This window comes from Grampus griseus, assembly GCF_964374135.1.
Source record: "Grampus griseus genome assembly, chromosome: 2".
NCBI classification, from domain to species: Eukaryota; Metazoa; Chordata; class Mammalia; order Artiodactyla; family Delphinidae; genus Grampus; species Grampus griseus.
In genome coordinates, this window is record NC_139018.1 from 168,666,638 (window position 1) to 168,684,745 (window position 18,108).

Below are 18,108 nucleotides of genomic sequence, written 5' to 3' on the forward strand. Positions count from 1 at the left end.
CTTTATTTTTTAGTGAGATACTAGAATCCTTAATTTTTTAAAAAAGCGTATGCTCCTATTTTTAAAATATTGGCAATAACAGAAACAAAAAAATTAGCATTGTGTGAGGCCAAATAAAGTACCAGTTTTTGATCTGTCTTAAAATAAACCCATAGTACAGCTCAAGGCACAATGAAGCCACCCCCATGTTAGCGTTTTACGAAATTCTTGATTACAATTAACTGAGTGATTTCCTAAGCTGTCTTTCAAATCTTTCTCCTCTTATTTTGGTATTTGGGTGAGGTTGAGTTGAATTATTCCTACAAAGAGACAGTTTAAATATATTATTTGAAGTTTAAGTCAGGAAGTGACACACTTAAAGGATCAGGTAGTAAATATTTTAGGGTTTGGGCTTCATAGGTCTCTGCTACAGCTCTTCAACCCTGCAGTGAAAGCAGCCAGTGGCCGTGTTCCAGGAAAACTCCATTTATAAAAGGGGCGAGTGGCCCGTGGGCCGTAGTTTGCTGACCCCTGGTAAATGTATAAACCCAAACCTTTTCTACGTTAAGATATTTGCTGAGGAGGTAATAGTGAAAGTCATTTAATAGGGTAATTTTTCTTTTTCTTCTTTTAATTTTTTTAACATCTTTATTGGAGTATAATTGCTTTACAATGGTGTATTAGTTTCTGCTGTACAGCAAAGTGAATCAGCTATATGTATACATATATCCCCATATCTCCTTCCACTTGCGTCTCCCTCCCACCCTCCCTATCCCACCCCTCTAGGGGGGACACAAAGCACCAAGCTGATCTCACTGTGCTATGCGGCTGCTTCCCACTAGCTGTCTGTTTTACATTTGGTAGTGTATATATGTCCATGCCACTCTCTCACTTCTTCCCAGCTTACTCTTCCCCTCCCCGTGTCCTCAAGTCCATTCTCTACGTCTGTGTTTTTCTGTGTCTTTATTCCTTTCCTGCCCCTACATTCTTCAGAACCATTTTTTTTTTGATTCCAAATATATGTGTTAGCATACGGTATTTATTTTTCTCTTTCTGACTTACTTCACTCTGTATGACAGACTCTAGGTCCATCCACCTCACTACAAATAACTCAATTTCGTTTCTTTTTATGGCTGAGTAATATTCCATTGTATATATGTGCCACATCTTCTTTATCCATTCATCTGTCGATGGACACTTAGGTTGCTTCCATCTCCTGGCTATTGTAAATAGGGCTGCAGTGAACATTTTGGTACATGACTCTTTTTGAATTATGGTTTTCTCAGGGTATATGCCCAGTAGTAGGATAGCTGGGTCATTTGGTAGTTCTATTTTTAGTTTTTTAAGGAATCTCCATACTGTTCTCCATAGTGGCTGTATCAATTTACATTCCCACCAACAGTGCAAGAGGGTTCCCTTTTCTCCACACCCTCTCCAGCATTTATTGTTTGTAGATTTTTTGATGATGGCCACTCTGACCGGTGTGAGGTGATATCTCATTGTAGTTTTGGTTTCCATTTCTCTAATGATTAGTGATGTTTAGCATCCTTTCATGTGTTCGTTGGCAATCTGTATATCTTCTTTGGAGAAATGTCTATTTAGGTCTTCTGCCCATTTTTGGATTGAGTTGTTTGCTTTTTTGATATTGAGCTGCATGAGCTGCTTGTATATTTTGGAGATTAATCCTTTGTCAGTTGCTTCATTTGCAAATATTTTCTCCCGTCCTGAGGGTTGTCTTTTGGTCTTGTTTATAGTTTCCTTTGCTGTGCAAAAGCTTTTAAGTTTCATTAGGTCCCATTTGTTTTTATTTCCATTACTCTAGGAGGTGGATCAAAAAGGATCTTGCTGTGGTTTATGTCATAGAGCATTCTGCATACGTTTTCCTCTAAGTTTTATAGTGTCTGGCCTTACGTTTAGGTCTTTAATCCATTTTGAGTTTATTTTTGTGTATGGTGTTAGGGAGTGTTCTAATTTCATTCTTTTACATGTAGCTGTCCAGTTTTCCCAGCACCACTTATTGAAGAGGCTGTCTTTTCTCCATTGTATATTCTTGCCTCCTTTATCAAAGATAAGGTGACCATATGTGTGTGGGTTTATCTTTGGGCTTTCTGTCCTGTTCCATTGATCTATATTTCTGTTTTTGTGCCAGTACCATACTTTCTTGATTACTGCAGCTTTGTAATATAGTCTGAAGTCCAGAAGCCTGATTCCTCCAGCTCCGTTTTTCTTTCTCAAGATTGCTTTGGCTATTCGGGGTCTTTTATGTTTCCATACAAATTTTGAAATTTTTTGTTCTAGTTCTGTGAAAAATGCCAGTGGTAGTTTGATAGGGATTGCACTGAATCTGTAGATTGCTTTGGGTAGTATAGTCATTTTCACAATGTTGATTCTTCCAATCCAGGAACATGGTATATCTGTCCATCTATTTGCATCATCTTTAATTTCTTTCATCAGTGTCTTATAGTTTTCTGCATACAGGTCTTTTGTCTCCTTAGGTAGGTTTATTCCTAGGTATTTTATTCTTTTTGTTGCAATGGTAAATGGGAGTGTTTCCCTAACTTTTCTTTCAGATTTTTCATCATTAGTGTATAGGAATGCAAGAGATTTCTGTGCATTAATTTTGTATCATGCTACTTTACCAGATTCATTGATTAGCTCTAGTAGTTTTCTGGTAGCATCTTTAGGATTCTCTATGTATAGTATCATGTCATCTGGAAACAGTGACAGTTTTACTTCTTCTTTTCCAGTTTGGATTCCTTTTATTTCTTTTTCTTCTCTGATTGCTGTGGCTAAAACTTCCAAAACTATGTTGAATAAAATATTTCTTTTTAAATTGAGATATAATAAACCTTAGTAAACAGTGGAGCCTGTAAAGTGTACGAATCTTAATTGTACAGCTCAGTGATTCTTCATATATATGTGATATTTATCAAGACATAAAATGAGGTCTGGATCGTAGGAGATTTCAAGCAGCACCCCTGAAGTTTCCCTCATTCCTTTTCCCAGCCTAATTCCTCCTCCCATCAGAAATAACCATGGTTTTGACATGTGTCATTATTGGTTAATTTTGCCAGTTCTTGGACATCATTTAAATGAAACCTTGCAATATGTAATTATTTTCTTTTATGTAGAAATATTGGTGAGAAGTAACTGTTTTCTGAAATATGGTAAAAACAATTCAGCGGGCTCTTCACTGTAACATGATTTCATCTTTGGGTTTTATGCAAACCTCTATAGAATTTAAACTGTGAAGGTTGTTTGAAGTGTTCTCTTTCTCACAAAAATTAAACACACCACAGGGAGGGTTTGCTCACCATGTAGATCCAAGAGAAGTTGTATAGCTTATTGGTAGCCTCAAATCTAGGGCGAGATGGAAATTGTTGGTAGGAACTTCAAGGACTTTGGTCGGTCTGCCGATGCAGATGTAGCCTTTGGCCCAGATTTGGATAAAGCTTCTTCTGCACAGATTAAAGGCAGTTCTTGATTATTTAGAGTCTTTATAATTCAGTCATTTCAAGACATCTCTTGAAAAGGTTCATATCTTGGGTGTTCTTTACTTGTTGGTAAAGAAGAGCAGGAAGAAAAGCTGAAATGGACATCACGTGGTGATTTGCCCTCCAGATCCACTCCATCCTTCCTCACCGTGTTCTGTGCCCTGGAAACCTGGCTTTCATGAACAACATGGACAGGCTCTCTTGCCCTCTGACTTCTGAACGGGGCAGGCGATGAGAGGGACTGGAAGGCATTCTGTAGGTGGGAGAAGAACGAGTTTGGGGTATTTATTTCCCTGGCTTCCTCCCTGTAGAGTCAGTACACCCTTCCACCCAAGGCCACAGCCGTCTCCATACTGTTAGTTACCCTCTCTGGGTTTCTGGTAACCAGTCTTCTCCCTTGCCCCCTTAGAAAACAGGCCAGCCACAGCTTTGCAGTGTTGTCAGCTCACGGGTCCCGGTCTTGCCCACGCCTTTGTAAAGTCCTTGGGACTGCTACCGTCAAATTACCCAGTTTGAGTATGCCCTTTGTTTCCTGTGGATACCCTCCCTGATTCCTATAGATTAGTCTGTCTGTGTGCTGTGTTACAACACAGGTTTCTTTGGGGATTAGAAGATTAAGGAGTAATATTCATTCCAAATAATTTTCCTCAAGCGTTCACTGTTCCAAAAGGCAAAATGTCCCATAATCTTTTCTGGCAAGTTGTGTTCAATGACCTTAAGTTTGTAAACTCCCTGGTTAAAAACATCATTCCAGCATCTTATGTCCGATATTTATATCTGCATTTCAGATTTCGGCATATTTCACCTGTACTAGAATTTGTCAAATTTAGTTGTTCATGGAACATTTGTAAATTTATAATATGTTCGTGAATTGCTGAAAATGGTATAACAGAAACATTACTGCAGTGAGTGATCACAACGTGATCCATGTGTTGTATGCACATGTCATGGTTAGCTGGTCAACACTCCCTATGCATCAGATTGTGTGTCACACATTTGTGGGTCAAGCGGCCTTATACTACCTCCTGGCATTCTTGGCTCTGATAAACCATTTCTTAAAGGCAAGTTGTCTTGGTAACAAACTGTTTACCCATTTAATAACTTCCTGGCATATTAAAAGAAATTTTTAGAGAAAAATAGTGCTATCATTTCTCTTTCACATACATTACCTTTTAATATTACAGAACGCCATTGGGTAGAAGCACACTGTGGGGAATGCTGGTCTAAACTGTGCCATGTTGCTTTTTAGCTGGCAGCTAAATAGACGTTTAACTTGGGGTGTTAACTCTGTATTTCTCAACCACATGCTTAAAAAGAAAAGTCAAATCACCGTGCAGCGTGAAGGCCTTGTCAGGCAAATAAAATCTTCGCTCAGATCGGCCATTTGCCATACATTTTTACCTAACTTCGTTAAGTACGTGAGTGCTGTTTTCAAAATGGAATAATCACTTGTAATTTGTTCCTTTCTGTGAAGTGATGAACCTTTGAACTGGAAATAATGTTCTTTTATATATCAAACATTCAGACAAGTAAAAATTGAGAGCACCTCTCTATTTCTTACCATACACTTCAGAAGAAGATTTAGTCCCAAACTATTTTTTCTTTAATTTTCCACTAAGTCCTACAGATCCTAAATACTTCAATACATTTAATACTTGCATTGGGACTCTTCATTAGAAGCAGCATGAGATGGCCTTCATCTGCCATCATCCCAAGTAGCTAGATCCAGATCGGGTATTAAAAAGTCTAGAATGAGTAATTCAGATCAACTCAATGTTAATCATATACTTGTAAGAAAAGAATTCCTGTGGGCAGTTCTTAAAGGCTTGGCCTTTTTATGCATGGCTGTGAATGTTAGTTGCTATTGTAGAAATTAACTTTTCATCATTAAGTACACATTTTTTGAAAATCACATTTCGAGTCAAATATGTATTCCTTTAGTCTGAAGTTAGGATTAATTAGTAACTTAAATATCTCATGGTAATTCGTTCCTTTATTGGAACCTTGGCAGTTTGTTGATGGAATTTAAATAGCTGCATGGAAAATGTTCTCAACTTATCCCTGTTCTTCATGTTCCTAGGCTGCACCACTAAACGCATGTGTGCTTTCGTTTTCAAGACTTTGTTCTTACAGGGTACACTAGTGACAGGAACAGAAATAATTGATAAAATGTCTTCCGTATACTTCAGTAAGGAGATTACTTAAAAACAAAAAAAGTCTTCCTCAAGTGCTATTAACTAATGATAGTTTATAAAATAAAAGGCGAATCTAGCTAAAAGGGTATGATTGTAATTTGGTTTTTTTTTCTTTTTTGCGCGGACCTCTCACTGTCGTGGCCTCTCTTGTTGCGGAGCACAGGCTCCAGACGCGCAGGCTCAGTAGTTGTGGCTCACGGGCCCAGCTGCTCCACAGCATGTGGGATCCTCCCAGACCAGGGCTCGAACCCGTGTCTTCCGCATTGGCAGGCAGATTCTCAACCACTGTGCCACCAGGGAAGCCCTGGTTTGGTTTTAAAAAGCATTTGCTTTCTGCAATGATAAAAAATTGCTGTTTTTTTGAGTTGATGCAGGTTGATTGTTTTAATGGTTCATTGATTTATCTGGATATAAACAACTCTATTCAGGATTTGTATCCTATATCACATACTGTGATACACCAAACTGTATATATAATTGATATTTTTATGCCTTATCTAGAATATGCTGTAATGCTTGCAATTAGGTTATTTAAAAATTGTGGTGAAATATATATGGCATAAATTTTACCATCTTAACCATTTAAAGAAAATCTTTATTCAGCTCTACCATCTTAACCATTTTTAAGTGTACAGTTCATCAGTTAGACTTTTAAATGCAGAATGTTTTCCTAGAAACAGTATTGATTTAAAAAAAATCAGTTTTAATTAAATATTGTATGGGGAGAAAGTCATTAAGGAGCCATTAATGAGGACTCTGTAGAATCTGGAAAGGCTCAGGACGTGGGACTTTTAGGTACTTCTAAAAGACTGGACCAGGGACTTCCCTGGCAGTCCAGTAAGATTCCACCTTCTAATGCAGGGGCGTGCAGATTTGATCCCTGGTTGGGGAGTTAAGATTCCACATGCCTCGTGGCCAAAAAATCCAAAACATAAAACAGAAGCAGTATTGTAATAAATTCAATAAAGACTTTAAAAAATGGTCCACATCAAAAAAATCTTAAAAAAAAGACTGGACCATGGGATGGGACTGAAAATGAAGGAGTGGTTGAGAATTAGGATAAGTAGTCCAGAGATTCCTTCTACCCTGTGCAAGTGGGCCCTCCTGCCTTTCTCTCTTATAGCAGAAAACAGGTTAACTTTCTGAGGGATTTGTAGCCTCAGGCAGGGTGAGATGCCCTACTCAAAACAGGCAACTCAAGTGAGGGTCTGTGTGTTGACAGATGGGACCTCTGGTTCCTTTTCTCCACTGGTCCCTCTGATGCTGGCAGCCAGGCTGTTATCCCACCTCAGGAGACAGGAGGGTTCTTCTCTGTGAACTGACCCAAGAGAAAAGATGCACAGTTACTAACAATTAGTATTCTGCTAATGAAAAAACTAACTTGCTGCCATATTGTCCTAAAATGAAGTTCCATTGATGAGCCCTGCCCATTCGGTGAGTTTCCTTTAGCTCCTTATTGCCTTACTCATAAATATGCATGTTCACCTAGGATCATCAGACATTCAGGGAAAGTTTCCAACATGAAAGACAGAGACCAAAAAACACATGGAAAAAAAGGAGTTGAGAGAAACTGAATTATAGCATAGGGAACAGAAAAAAACCCTTTGATTAAAAAATTAATATCCTTAGATAAGGTTGTAACTATGAAATAACAATAGCTACAAAAAAAGAATTAAAACAAGCTTTCAGAAGTTAAACATTATAGCAGAAATTTAAAAATTAGATAAAAGGGTTATAAGATAAAGTTGAGGAAATCTCAGAACTATGAAAGATACGAGAACAAAAGAGTCAATCTATAAGGTCTGCAACTATTCAAATTCCAGGAAAAAGAAAAGAGAAATTGGAGGGTAGGAAATAAAGAATTAATGCAGGAAGAATTCCCAGAGCTGAAGGACATGCATTTCTAGAATGAAAAAAGAGCTCACTGAATTCATAGCAAATGAATAGGAAGGATCTCACATCAAGGCTCAATATAATCAAATATTGGAGGCCAAGGATAAAGAGATTTTCAGTGCTTCTGGAGAAAAGAAACAGGTCACTTATGAAGACTCAGGAATTAAAATGCCCTCATACTTCTCATTAACGGTTCTGGACGCTGGAAGACAGTGGAGCAATGCCTTTGTATTAGTAAGGGAAAAAGTCTCCAACTCAGAATTCTATTCCCACATGAACAGTCAAGTGTGAGTATAGGTTAAAGATATTTTCAGACAGGAAAAGTCTCAAAAGTGTGACCCATCTTATGTCACATACCCATTCTCTAGAATCATTATTATTGTAGCTAACACTCACATGGTGTTTACTGTGTGCTCACTGCAGCAATTTAGCACATATATATTCTCTCTCACTCTTCTCTCTCTCACATATGTAGTAAGAGGATGATACTGTGATTTCTTTGTTTTACAAGTGGGGAAACTTAGGCATGGAAAAGTAATTTCCCAGGGTCACACAGCTAGTAAGTGGTGGAATTGGGATTTGAACTTGTATAGTCTTAACTCCACTATGTTATATAGCTAATACTTGAGGATGTGCTCCACCAAAATGAGGGAAGCAAACAAAGATCCAGAAAACAAGATCCAGCACAGGAGCAGGGCAAAAGGAATTCCCAGGTTGAAGGTGAAGGGATGCTCCAGGATTGTAGCAGTACAAGGAGGTCTGGAATTCAGCTGATCTAGACTGGAACAGATAAGACAGAGGGCTCCAGGAAAAAAATGGAACAGCTGTACTACCTGATGTGTTTGGTCATATTGAGAGTAGTCTCACTGTTGGAGAATGAATTGATATCTACGCAGAAAAGCAAAAAGATGGGGAAGAATACCTAAGAAAAAGGATATTGGCTCTGTTTTGGACAATATTTGTGTAGACATTATGAGGTATATCCTAAACATCGTGCTCACTGAGGACTGTGACTTGGGGGAGGAGAGTGAGAGAAAGGCGCGTGTGTGCATAGGTGGGGCCAATGCACGTAGTGTAAGAGATGAAATCTTCACCTTTCATAGGAGGTAGAAAAATAAAAACTGGAAAAAAATCAAGCACTGTCAGCGTGTAGTATCTAGAAATATGGCAGTAAATACCAGAAGAAACGCCTAAGAGATTTGGAGTGGTTGCCTTTGGGGTGATGGAATTAGGGATTGGAAAGGGTGAGGCAGGGGACTGCTATTATTTGATAGAAGAACTGTGTAATTTTAAAAATATATACAATAACATGCACACAAAACATGGGATTACCCTTGGCTTTTCTCTCTGTCTCAGCCCATGTCCTGTCAGCAAACCGTGATTGTCCCATGTTCAGCTTACATCTGGGATGATCCCTTCTTACCACCTGCACTGCCACTGTCTGGGTCTGGCCCCTGCCTGTCTTCTCTGGATGACTGCAGGGTCTCCTCTCTGTGCTTTTTTCCTTGCCCCTCTTCTGTTCAGTCTGTGTGGCACCCAGAGGGATCCAGTTAAAATACAAACCAGACTGTGATGCTCTCTTGCTCAGAGCCCTACAGTGGCTCCCTAGTTCAGGGAGAGCCAGAGCCCTTCCGGTCACTTCCCACATCCACACACGCCTCTTGCCTGCCTGACCTTCTCCATAGCACTTGCCACCATCCAACACATTAGATATTTACATATTCATTTTGTTTCTTGTCCATTTTACATATTTTGTTTCTCGTCTGTCTTCCTTTATTAGAGTATATTCTCAATGAGGGTGAGGATTTTTTCTCTTTTTTTCCCCTGCTCTATTCTCAGAGCCTAGAGCAGTGCTTGGCACGTAGTAGGCACTGAATAAGGATTTATTAAATAACTGTATTGCTTTTATAAAAGTGAAAATTATATTTAAAAATACTACTTGTTTTTAAAAAGCTATTTGCAATAAGCTAAGCTAAGCAGCTCCTTGTCTTACTGGTTTAAGCATCCTCAAGCAATTTGAAACTAAAATCCTGAGGGACCTAACTGAAAAGATTTGTCTCCATTTGGAAAATACTCATATGTTATCATCAGGTTATGCCCCTTTAAAACTCCGTGCTGGGTGCCGTCAGTCCTTATGGCAAAAATTTACTGTAACGTTCCATGGTAACTGTTTATGATGGAGACTGTTGAGTTTCACAACTGTTTGACAGCTAAGATTTCAGACAGGGTACTCTTTTTTTTTTTTTTTTTTTTTTTTTTTTGCGGTACGCGGGCCTGTCACTGCTGTGGCCTCTCCCGTTGCGGAGCACAGGCTCTGGACGCACAGGCTCAGCGGCCATGGCTCACGGGCCCAGCCGCTCCGCGGCATGTGGGATCTTCCCGGACCGGGGCACGAACCTGTGTCCCCTGCATCGGCAGGCGGACTCTCAACTACTGCACCACCAGGGAAGCCCCAGACAGGGTACTCTTAATATTCATTTTTTAAGCGTAGAATCTGTTCAGTGAGTGTAAATAAGCATCACAGATACCTTCAATAAGGCACAAACACCTAAAATTCTAATTCCTACAGTGTAAGGAAAATGACCCCCAGCGTCTTAGCATCTGTTTGCCTTTCATTGGCTCATAATAATTCTTGCTGTGTTTTGCTGCAGATTAAAGCTGTTTAGTCTTTCATTGGACTGTTCCCTTTCCTAGCTTTGCCTCTCTTCTCACCTCTTCCTTCAGGAGACTTAGGATCCTTTTAATGATATCACAGACATTTCCATGGCTGCAGCTCCAGTTCTGTAGCCACAGGATTAGAATTCACAGCAGGAGAAGCTGGACTGTGAGAGGGAAGGGTCTTTGTCGTAAAGCAACACCCGATTAAGCGCAGCTAGCAGCAACAGCGCCAGCAGAACGAGGAGCACAGCAGGCTCCCGGGCTTCCTTCGCACTTGCCGGCGAAAGTCTTCCTTCGTGGAGACCAGCTGAAGGATAACCTCCCTCCACACTCCCACTCCTTAAAATAGCATAATATGGACAGTCTTTGAACCCACAAAGGACTTGACGTGAAATGTTTGAAAATCGTGTTTCTCTGATGTTGAATCTCTTAGATTATAGCTCACTTCGTAGAAGTAATTTGTGTTTGTGTTATCTGCTTACTATGGGACCAAAGAGCTTTGGCAGGCTTTTTACCTCATTGTTTTGTTTTGTTTTTGGTGATTTTACTTAGCTTAAGTGTTGTTTGAATATGAAGGTAATTACAGAGTAAGAGTTCTAGATCTTTGGTGATGTTTTCGCTACCTGTTAACATTAGTATGTATTTTGAGGGGGTTTACCCTTCCTGCTCGGACTTCTAGATGCACTTTTCTGTTACTAGATTGTATAATTCCAGCAACATACTCTGCTTTTCCCACTGGGTCATGAAACTCTTTCTTCTTTTAAGAGCACATGATATTTCATTGTATCATTTTTAGGAAAGAAAATGAATTTGGGGGGAATACTAGTTAAGTACCAGGTAGTGTGCTATATATTTTTTCATATCTAATATAGACCTGAACATAGTCAACCTTTGGCCTCTGATGGCATTTCATTGTTCTTACTGTGTTAGGAACTGGGTCGTTTCAGTTTTTGTGAATGCAAGGTGAGAAACCTTAAAATAATTTGTGCCAAAAATTGCTTTGGAGATCATTAAAATTAAGTGCTGCTGTTACTGGTTGTCGTTTTTAATAACTTATCAATATTGCTATAGATGTCTAGATTTCAGTAAGACATCTGACAAAGTGTCTCCTTGTAAACAAGGACATTTGTAGGCTGGTAGATAAAAGAGTAAATAGGATTCAATGCTAGTTGTAAAACTTGCAGAATTGTTCTGGAGAGATCTATAGTGGCACATCGCAGGTTTCTGCCCTTGTCCCTGGCCTGTTTGTGAACTTGGATAATGACTTAGCGGCATGTTTGCTTGCTGGTGGATGAGAAAGCTAAGAAGAATAACTGAAAATGAAATGCCCACTAAAGATTTTAAAAGATTACAGACTGAAGGATGAGTTGAAAGGGACTGATTGAATCTTTCTTAATTGTGACAGTTCTTATCATCAGTTAAAAATATCACTATGAAGTTATAGACTGGATGAGAACTGGCCAAATTGTAGAAGAGATAGAAAGCACCTGAAATTTGTGACATCATGGGAATTTGTGTATTGCATTTGTCTATAAAGAACCGAAGGCCATGGTAACAGATGCCAAAGGTACAGAACGAAGGTGGTATAGTAGTACTAAGACTACATTTTGCAGAACTGGCCAGGTCGTGCTTGTGCTATTTTTTATGATTATAGTACAATTTTTTTATTGTGTAATATTTGGAACGTAAAAAAGAACACATGTGATATGTAAGTTATGAAGCAAAGAATAAGATAAATGTGTAAAGGCCTTAATCCCAGCTTAAGAACTAGAACTTTCTGAAGATCATAGAATCTGTATTTTCCTCCTGTACCCCAGAAGTAACCATTATCCACAATTTGTCATTTCCTTGCTTTTTCAAAAATAATTCCACCATGTTATGTGTGTATTTCTTAGCAATATATTATTTTTAAGTTGTTTCTGAGTTGTATTAAAATGGTATAATAGTAGAAGAATCATATTGTTAAAATGACCATAGTACCCAAGGCGATCTACAGATTCAACGCAATCCCTATCAAACTACCACTGGCATTTTTCACGGAACTAGAACAACTAATCTTAAAATCTGTATGGAAACACACAAGACCCCAAATGGCCACAACGATCTTGAGAAAGAACAGAGCTGGAGGAATTATGCTCCCTGACTTTCATCAGAACGTTATGATACTGGCACAAAAACAGACACATAGATCAATGGAACAGGATAGAAAACCCAGAAATAAACCCATGGCTTATGGTCAATTAATTGAGGACAAAGGAAGCAAGAATATACAGTGCAGAAAAGACAGTCTCTTCAATAAGTGGTGCTGGGAAAACTGAACAGCTACATGTGAAAGAATGAAATTAGAACATTCTCTAACACCATATACAAGACTTAAATTCAAAATGGATTAAAGACCTAAGTGTAAGACCAAATACTGTAAAACTCCTAGCGGAAAACAGGCAAAACACTCTTTGACATAAATTGAAGCAATATTTTTTGACTCTGTCTTAGAGTAATGGAAACAAAACAAAAATAAACAAATGGGATCTAATTAAACTTATAAGTTTTTGTAGAGTAAAGGAAACCATTGTCAAAACTGAAAGACAACCTACTGAATGAGAGAGAATATTTGCAAATGATATGACTAATAAAGGATTCATACCCAACGTATATAAACAGCCCATTACAGCTCGACAAATAGCCCACTTAAAAAATGGGCAGGGCTTCCCTGGTGGTGCAGTGGTTGAGAGTCCGCCTGCCGATGCAGGGGACATGGGTTCGTGCCCCAGTCCGGGAAGATCCCACATGCCGCGGAGCGGCTGGGCCCGTGAGCCATGGCCGCTGAGCCTGCACGTCTGGAGCCTGTGCTCCGCAACGGGAGAGGCCACAACAGTGAGAGGCCCGCATACCACAAAAAAAAAGGGCAGAAGAACTGAATTGGCATTTTTCCAAAGAGGAAATGCAGATGGCCAACAGGCACATGAAAATATGCTCAACGTGGCTAATCATCAGGGAAATGCAAATCAAAACAACAATGAGATACCACCTCACACCTGTCAGAATGGCCATCATTAAAAAGTCTACAGATAACATGCTGGCAGGGATGAGGAGAAAAGGGAACTGTTGTACACTGTTGGTGGGAATGTGAATTGGTGCAGCCTCTGGAGAGTATTAAGGAGGTGTCTTAAAAAACTAAAAATAGAACTACCATATGACCCCGCAATTCTACTCCTGAGTATATATCCAGAAAAACCCCAAAACACTAATTTAAAAAGATACATGTACCCTAATGATCATAGCAGAACTATTTACAGTAGCCAAGACATAGAAACAGCCTAAGTGTCCATCAGTAGACGAATGGATAGAAGAGGTGGTCCATATACACAGTGGAGTACTGCTCAGCCATGAAGAGTGAAACTTTGCCCTTTGCAGCCGCAGGGACAGACTTTGTGGGCGTTATGCCCAAGTGAAACAAGTCAGAGAGAGACAGTGACGTCACTGACATGTGAAGTCTAAAAGATGCAGCAGACTAGTGAACATAACAAAAAGAAGCAGACTCACAGACACAGGGAACAAACCAGTGGTTACCAGTTGGGAGGCGGGGGGAGAAAGGTAATATAGGGGAGGGGGAGGTACAAACTGTTGGGTGTAAGACAGGCTCAGGGATGTACTGTACAACACGGGGAAGACAGCCAATATTTTGTAATAACTGTAAATGGAAAGTAACCTGTAAAAATTATATATAATAAAAAAAGTTTTAAATGGTGTAATACTGTATATAGCATTTTGCCACTTGCTTTTTTTTTTTGGCTGCGTTGAGTCTTCGTTGCTGCCCGTGGGCTTTCTCTAGTTGCTGCGAGCGGGGGCAGCTCTCCGTTGGCCGTGTGCGGGCTTCTCACTGCGGTGGCTTCTCTTGTTGCAGAGCACAGACTCTAGGTGCACGGGCTTCAGTAGTTGTGGCTCGTGGGCTCTAGAGCGCAGGTTCAGTAGTTGTGGTGCATGGGCTTAGTTGCTACGCGGCGTGTGGGATCTTCCTGGACCAGGGCTTGAACCCGTGTCCCCTGCATTGACAGGCGGATTCTTAACCACTGCACCATCAGGGAAGCCCCTTGCCACTTGCTTTTTACATTTAACGTTCTAAGATTCATGTATATCCATTGTTCTCAACCAGAGTTTCTCATCTGGACCGTAGAACACAGAAGATGATTTGAGTGCCCATTTTCTCATTTCTCCCAAGGATGGGACACATGTAGCACCCTTTTAGGGTACATCGGAGAGGAGCTGTCTCATTACATATAATGGATGCTTTAGGCTAGCCAGCAGGGCTTAATTCTCTATTGGAACCTGGTGGAGAAAGGCTAAATTGTAGCTCTAGGTAATTCTTTTTTACTGATGTGGTATGTTCCATTTGTGAGCATACTAAAGCTTATTCACATATTCTCCTATGATGGACATTTGGGTTGTTTCTGGTACTTTTGATGTTATTGTTTTTGTGGACAAGCTATGACCATCTTGTACCTTTCTCTGAGTGCACACGATTAAATCTTTCTCTCAGTGTACATCTGAGTGGTGTTGCAGGGGACTGCTGCATTTTAGCGGGGACGTTGGTAAACTGGAGTGAGTATAGAGGGCGATCGAGAATAGTTTAACCATATCATAACCAACCATTATTTATTTTTATTTTCTTAGGGATTGAAGAGGTTAATGACCATTTGCCAGAAGCACTTTCCTACAGATCCATCGAAATGTGTGGAGTACAATGCACTATGAGATCTGTGTGCGGCCCGTGAATATCACAAGAAACTTAAGGAAGCCTGGCGTGGACTTGCGGAATTGCCAACAGCACGAGGGAGGAAGAAAAAGGAATTTCTGGTCTCTGAGTTCTGCCTAATGCAACTCTTGGTTTTAAGAACTGTGTTGGCTCTCATGTTCCATCTGACTGCCAAGTGATTTTTGTGTCTTGCTTTTATTTTAAATAGTCGAAAAATTAAGTTCTAAAGACTTTTCCCCATAATTTAAATGTGTAGACAACAGTCACAGGACAGGGTTTAAAATAACTTTTCCCCTCTAGACCTGAAAGTTCCAGTTAGAGGATTAAAAAGGAACATTTGAGGATGGACTTAATTATTTCTGTAAAATATGGTAATTTTCACGTTGCCTCTTATGAAGTGTTTATAGAAAAATATTTTTACATTTTTCAACAAAAACATGGAACCATTTAATGAAACTTGATAGTCCTTAAATGTTGCTGAACTTTTGCCATCTTGCAATAGATTTGAATGTAAATATTACTACTGTTACGTGTTATTTTTCTTGCATTTCAAAGCTTGCTTTTATCTTTTAAATTGTGTAAATTTTAGTATTGGTCATCTCTCGGGACAGATACAATTAACAGGAAATAGAAGTTTGGAACACAAAGTTTGGAACACAAAGATTTGAACCAACAGAAGTTCAAATTCAGTAACCCCAGTGCATCAAGGTTCAAGGTGGGGAAATGGATTGTCAAGCCAAGAACGGGGATGTTTCGCTGCTGCTGGTTCTTCCTAGAATAGGACTGCCCGTGAGCGTCATCCTCCCGAGACCGGTGGTGGACAGCTGTCCCAGCTCCATCCCGCCCAGCAGAAGAGGAAGTTGCCAGGACTCTTGGCCGCTGCCCGAGACAGTAGGTCCTGGGTCTGATTTTGCACAAACGAGGACTTCTTTTGAATCTTGCACAGTGTCACCCCGAGATAATTGTGGCGAATCACTGCACCTTAGAGGTTGAGAGGACTCAATGGATAGAGGCAGGTGGGGAAACAGAAAGTTGCCTGAGCAGGTGGATTGGCACTGCCGGCTAGAGGTAGGAGTGGGGCTCCAAAGTCAGAACTAACTCACCTCATGCTGCAGCTCCCCACCTGTCACGTAAGGGTGTGAGTATGTATGTACGACCGTGAGCAAGTCACTTCAGCCCTCTAAGCCTCAGCTTCCTTATCTGCAAAAGGTGGTGATACTTGTACGTACCTCATGGCATCACTGTTGTATTTACGTAAAAGAAAACGCTTAGCACGCTGCCTGGCAAGTAAGAGCTCAGTAAACAGCAGTTGTGTCCTTGTTGTTAGAGTGAAGACAAAGTAGCTTTCCCCAACCTGCCGTCAGGGTCATTGTGGGCTCACGTGACGAGAACAGTGGTGGTGGCAGCAGCGTGCTAGCAGCGTCGACAGTGCTCGTAGGAGCATCTATTAAGCATTTACTGTGTCCAGGCTCTATAGCTGCTACACTTTGAGCCACTTCTGAGTTTAGAAGGATCGAGAATGCGGTGGGGCTGGAGTCAGCTGCGCGGGTGCAGGTGGGCTCACAGTCACTTCTCCTGGCCCCTCTTGGGAAGCCTCGAAGGCCAGTTCTGGCCACTTGTGGGGTCTGTGGCTGTGCCTGACGGATCGTGTCCGCTGGTCATGGGTGCGATGGTGGCAGAGGCCTGCTGTCCTAAATTGAATCAGGGTTCCTTGCCTACTTTAGAGACCGTTTCTTCTTATTACAACCGAAGAGAGCTTACTAGAGCAAATAAGAGACAGACGTTCATAAGAGATGACAACAGTCTAGACTTCTCTTATGTAGTCTTGTTGTATAGGACTTGTTTATAAATATTGTTGAACGAACACTCCCCCAGGTCACTTCTTCTTTAATTCCCAGTCAGCATGGTAGTCAGCTAATTTTGTGTTGTCTTCCCATTTGCTGTTAGTTAATATTCCACCACAAAGAAGAAACTGCGTCATGTGACACCAGTATCTTCTAAAACTGATCAGTGTGGATAGATGGTTGGAAAAAAGAGTTGTACTGTATTCTGCAGTGCTGTGAATGTCGGTCATTCTGGGCTTAGGTTGAAAGACGCAGATCTTGTGGAAAAGTCTTCCGTTTCCCTGAAGTGAAAGATATTCAGAGGATTGCAGATGTCATGGGGGTGTGTTAAAAAATGACCTCTCACAGTCTCCAAATCATGAAAATTTTAGTTCACCAGATGCTGCATATTTCTATTTTTTAGCTATTTCTAAAACAATAAAGGCCTGTCTTTTAAAATCAGTCACAGTCCTGAACTAAGTATATTTTTCCCTTTCTATCTCCCACCTGCTCAGACTCCTTTCCAAAGGAGTCTTTCTGGATTCATATTTAGTGAAACACTGGTTTCCCCCCAGAAGTAAATACTGCTTTTCTTAGGAGTGTTCTTGCCAGCTACAAAGACCGAGCAGTATTTTTCAGCACCGCAGCACGGGGCTGCGGCAGTCTGGAGGTCACGGCTGTGATTCTAGCCTTTGGGGAAAACTAGGAAAAGAAGGCTGAGGCCAGAGACAATTGACACACAGCGGGGAGAGAGGAGGGATGGTCCTGGTCCTGTAGGAAGGAGGAGGAGTCCCGAGAGACCAGAGCCAGGAAGGCAGCTGCCACTAGCAGCAGCATTTAGGGTGTGCTGCGACTCTAAACTCTAAGGAAGAACTTGGAGGAATAGAAAATCGGGTTGATAGCGGTGTGACTTCTTAACGTTAAGTGTTTCCTTCTGGTGGTCTCCTGACCCAGTCTAGCCCTTTAGATTGTCCCGGGATTTGACACCAGTAAATACTGTAGAAATACAATTGTCTTTTTATATGAAAGAAAGTGTTTGGTAGCTTTGAACTTGGGGGATTCCTATCACTGGCTCCTTTGCAGCCCTGCAATAACCCCCTTTAGTGCTTCTGGACCTAGAAGGGTAGTAGAGCTAAGTGGGGCAGATTCAGTGAAAGGGGAGCTCGGGTTGAGCTGCGGCCATTTCCTTTGTGCAAATATCTCAAAGAGCGTAACTTGGTGGGTCATGCCTCCCTCCTCCCGCCCTCGTGCGTGGAGCCCCTGGAGCCCCTGGAAGAATGTCTGTCCCATAGAAATTCATGGTATGGAGTCAC

The 18,108-nt window shown here is 40.7% G+C and overlaps 1 protein-coding gene across 4 annotated transcripts in view; it reads left to right on the plus strand.

Annotated features, from left to right (window-relative positions):
- The window catches only part of PRPF18 (pre-mRNA processing factor 18), a 51,101-nt gene extending 33,850 nt beyond the window's left edge, over nt 1-17,251 (plus strand). For 3 of the 4 annotated variants that reach the window (XM_082648393.1, XM_082648394.1, XM_082648395.1), the window contains one exon: nt 14,891-17,251. In XM_082648393.1, the coding sequence (XP_082504519.1) occupies nt 14,891-14,971 (81 nt within the window). In that variant the 3' untranslated portion in view covers nt 14,972-17,251. The remainder of the gene's footprint in view (nt 1-14,890) is intronic. The other variant, XR_014296363.1, reaches the window with a different exon arrangement.
- The last annotated feature ends 857 nt before the right edge of the window (nt 17,252-18,108 follow it).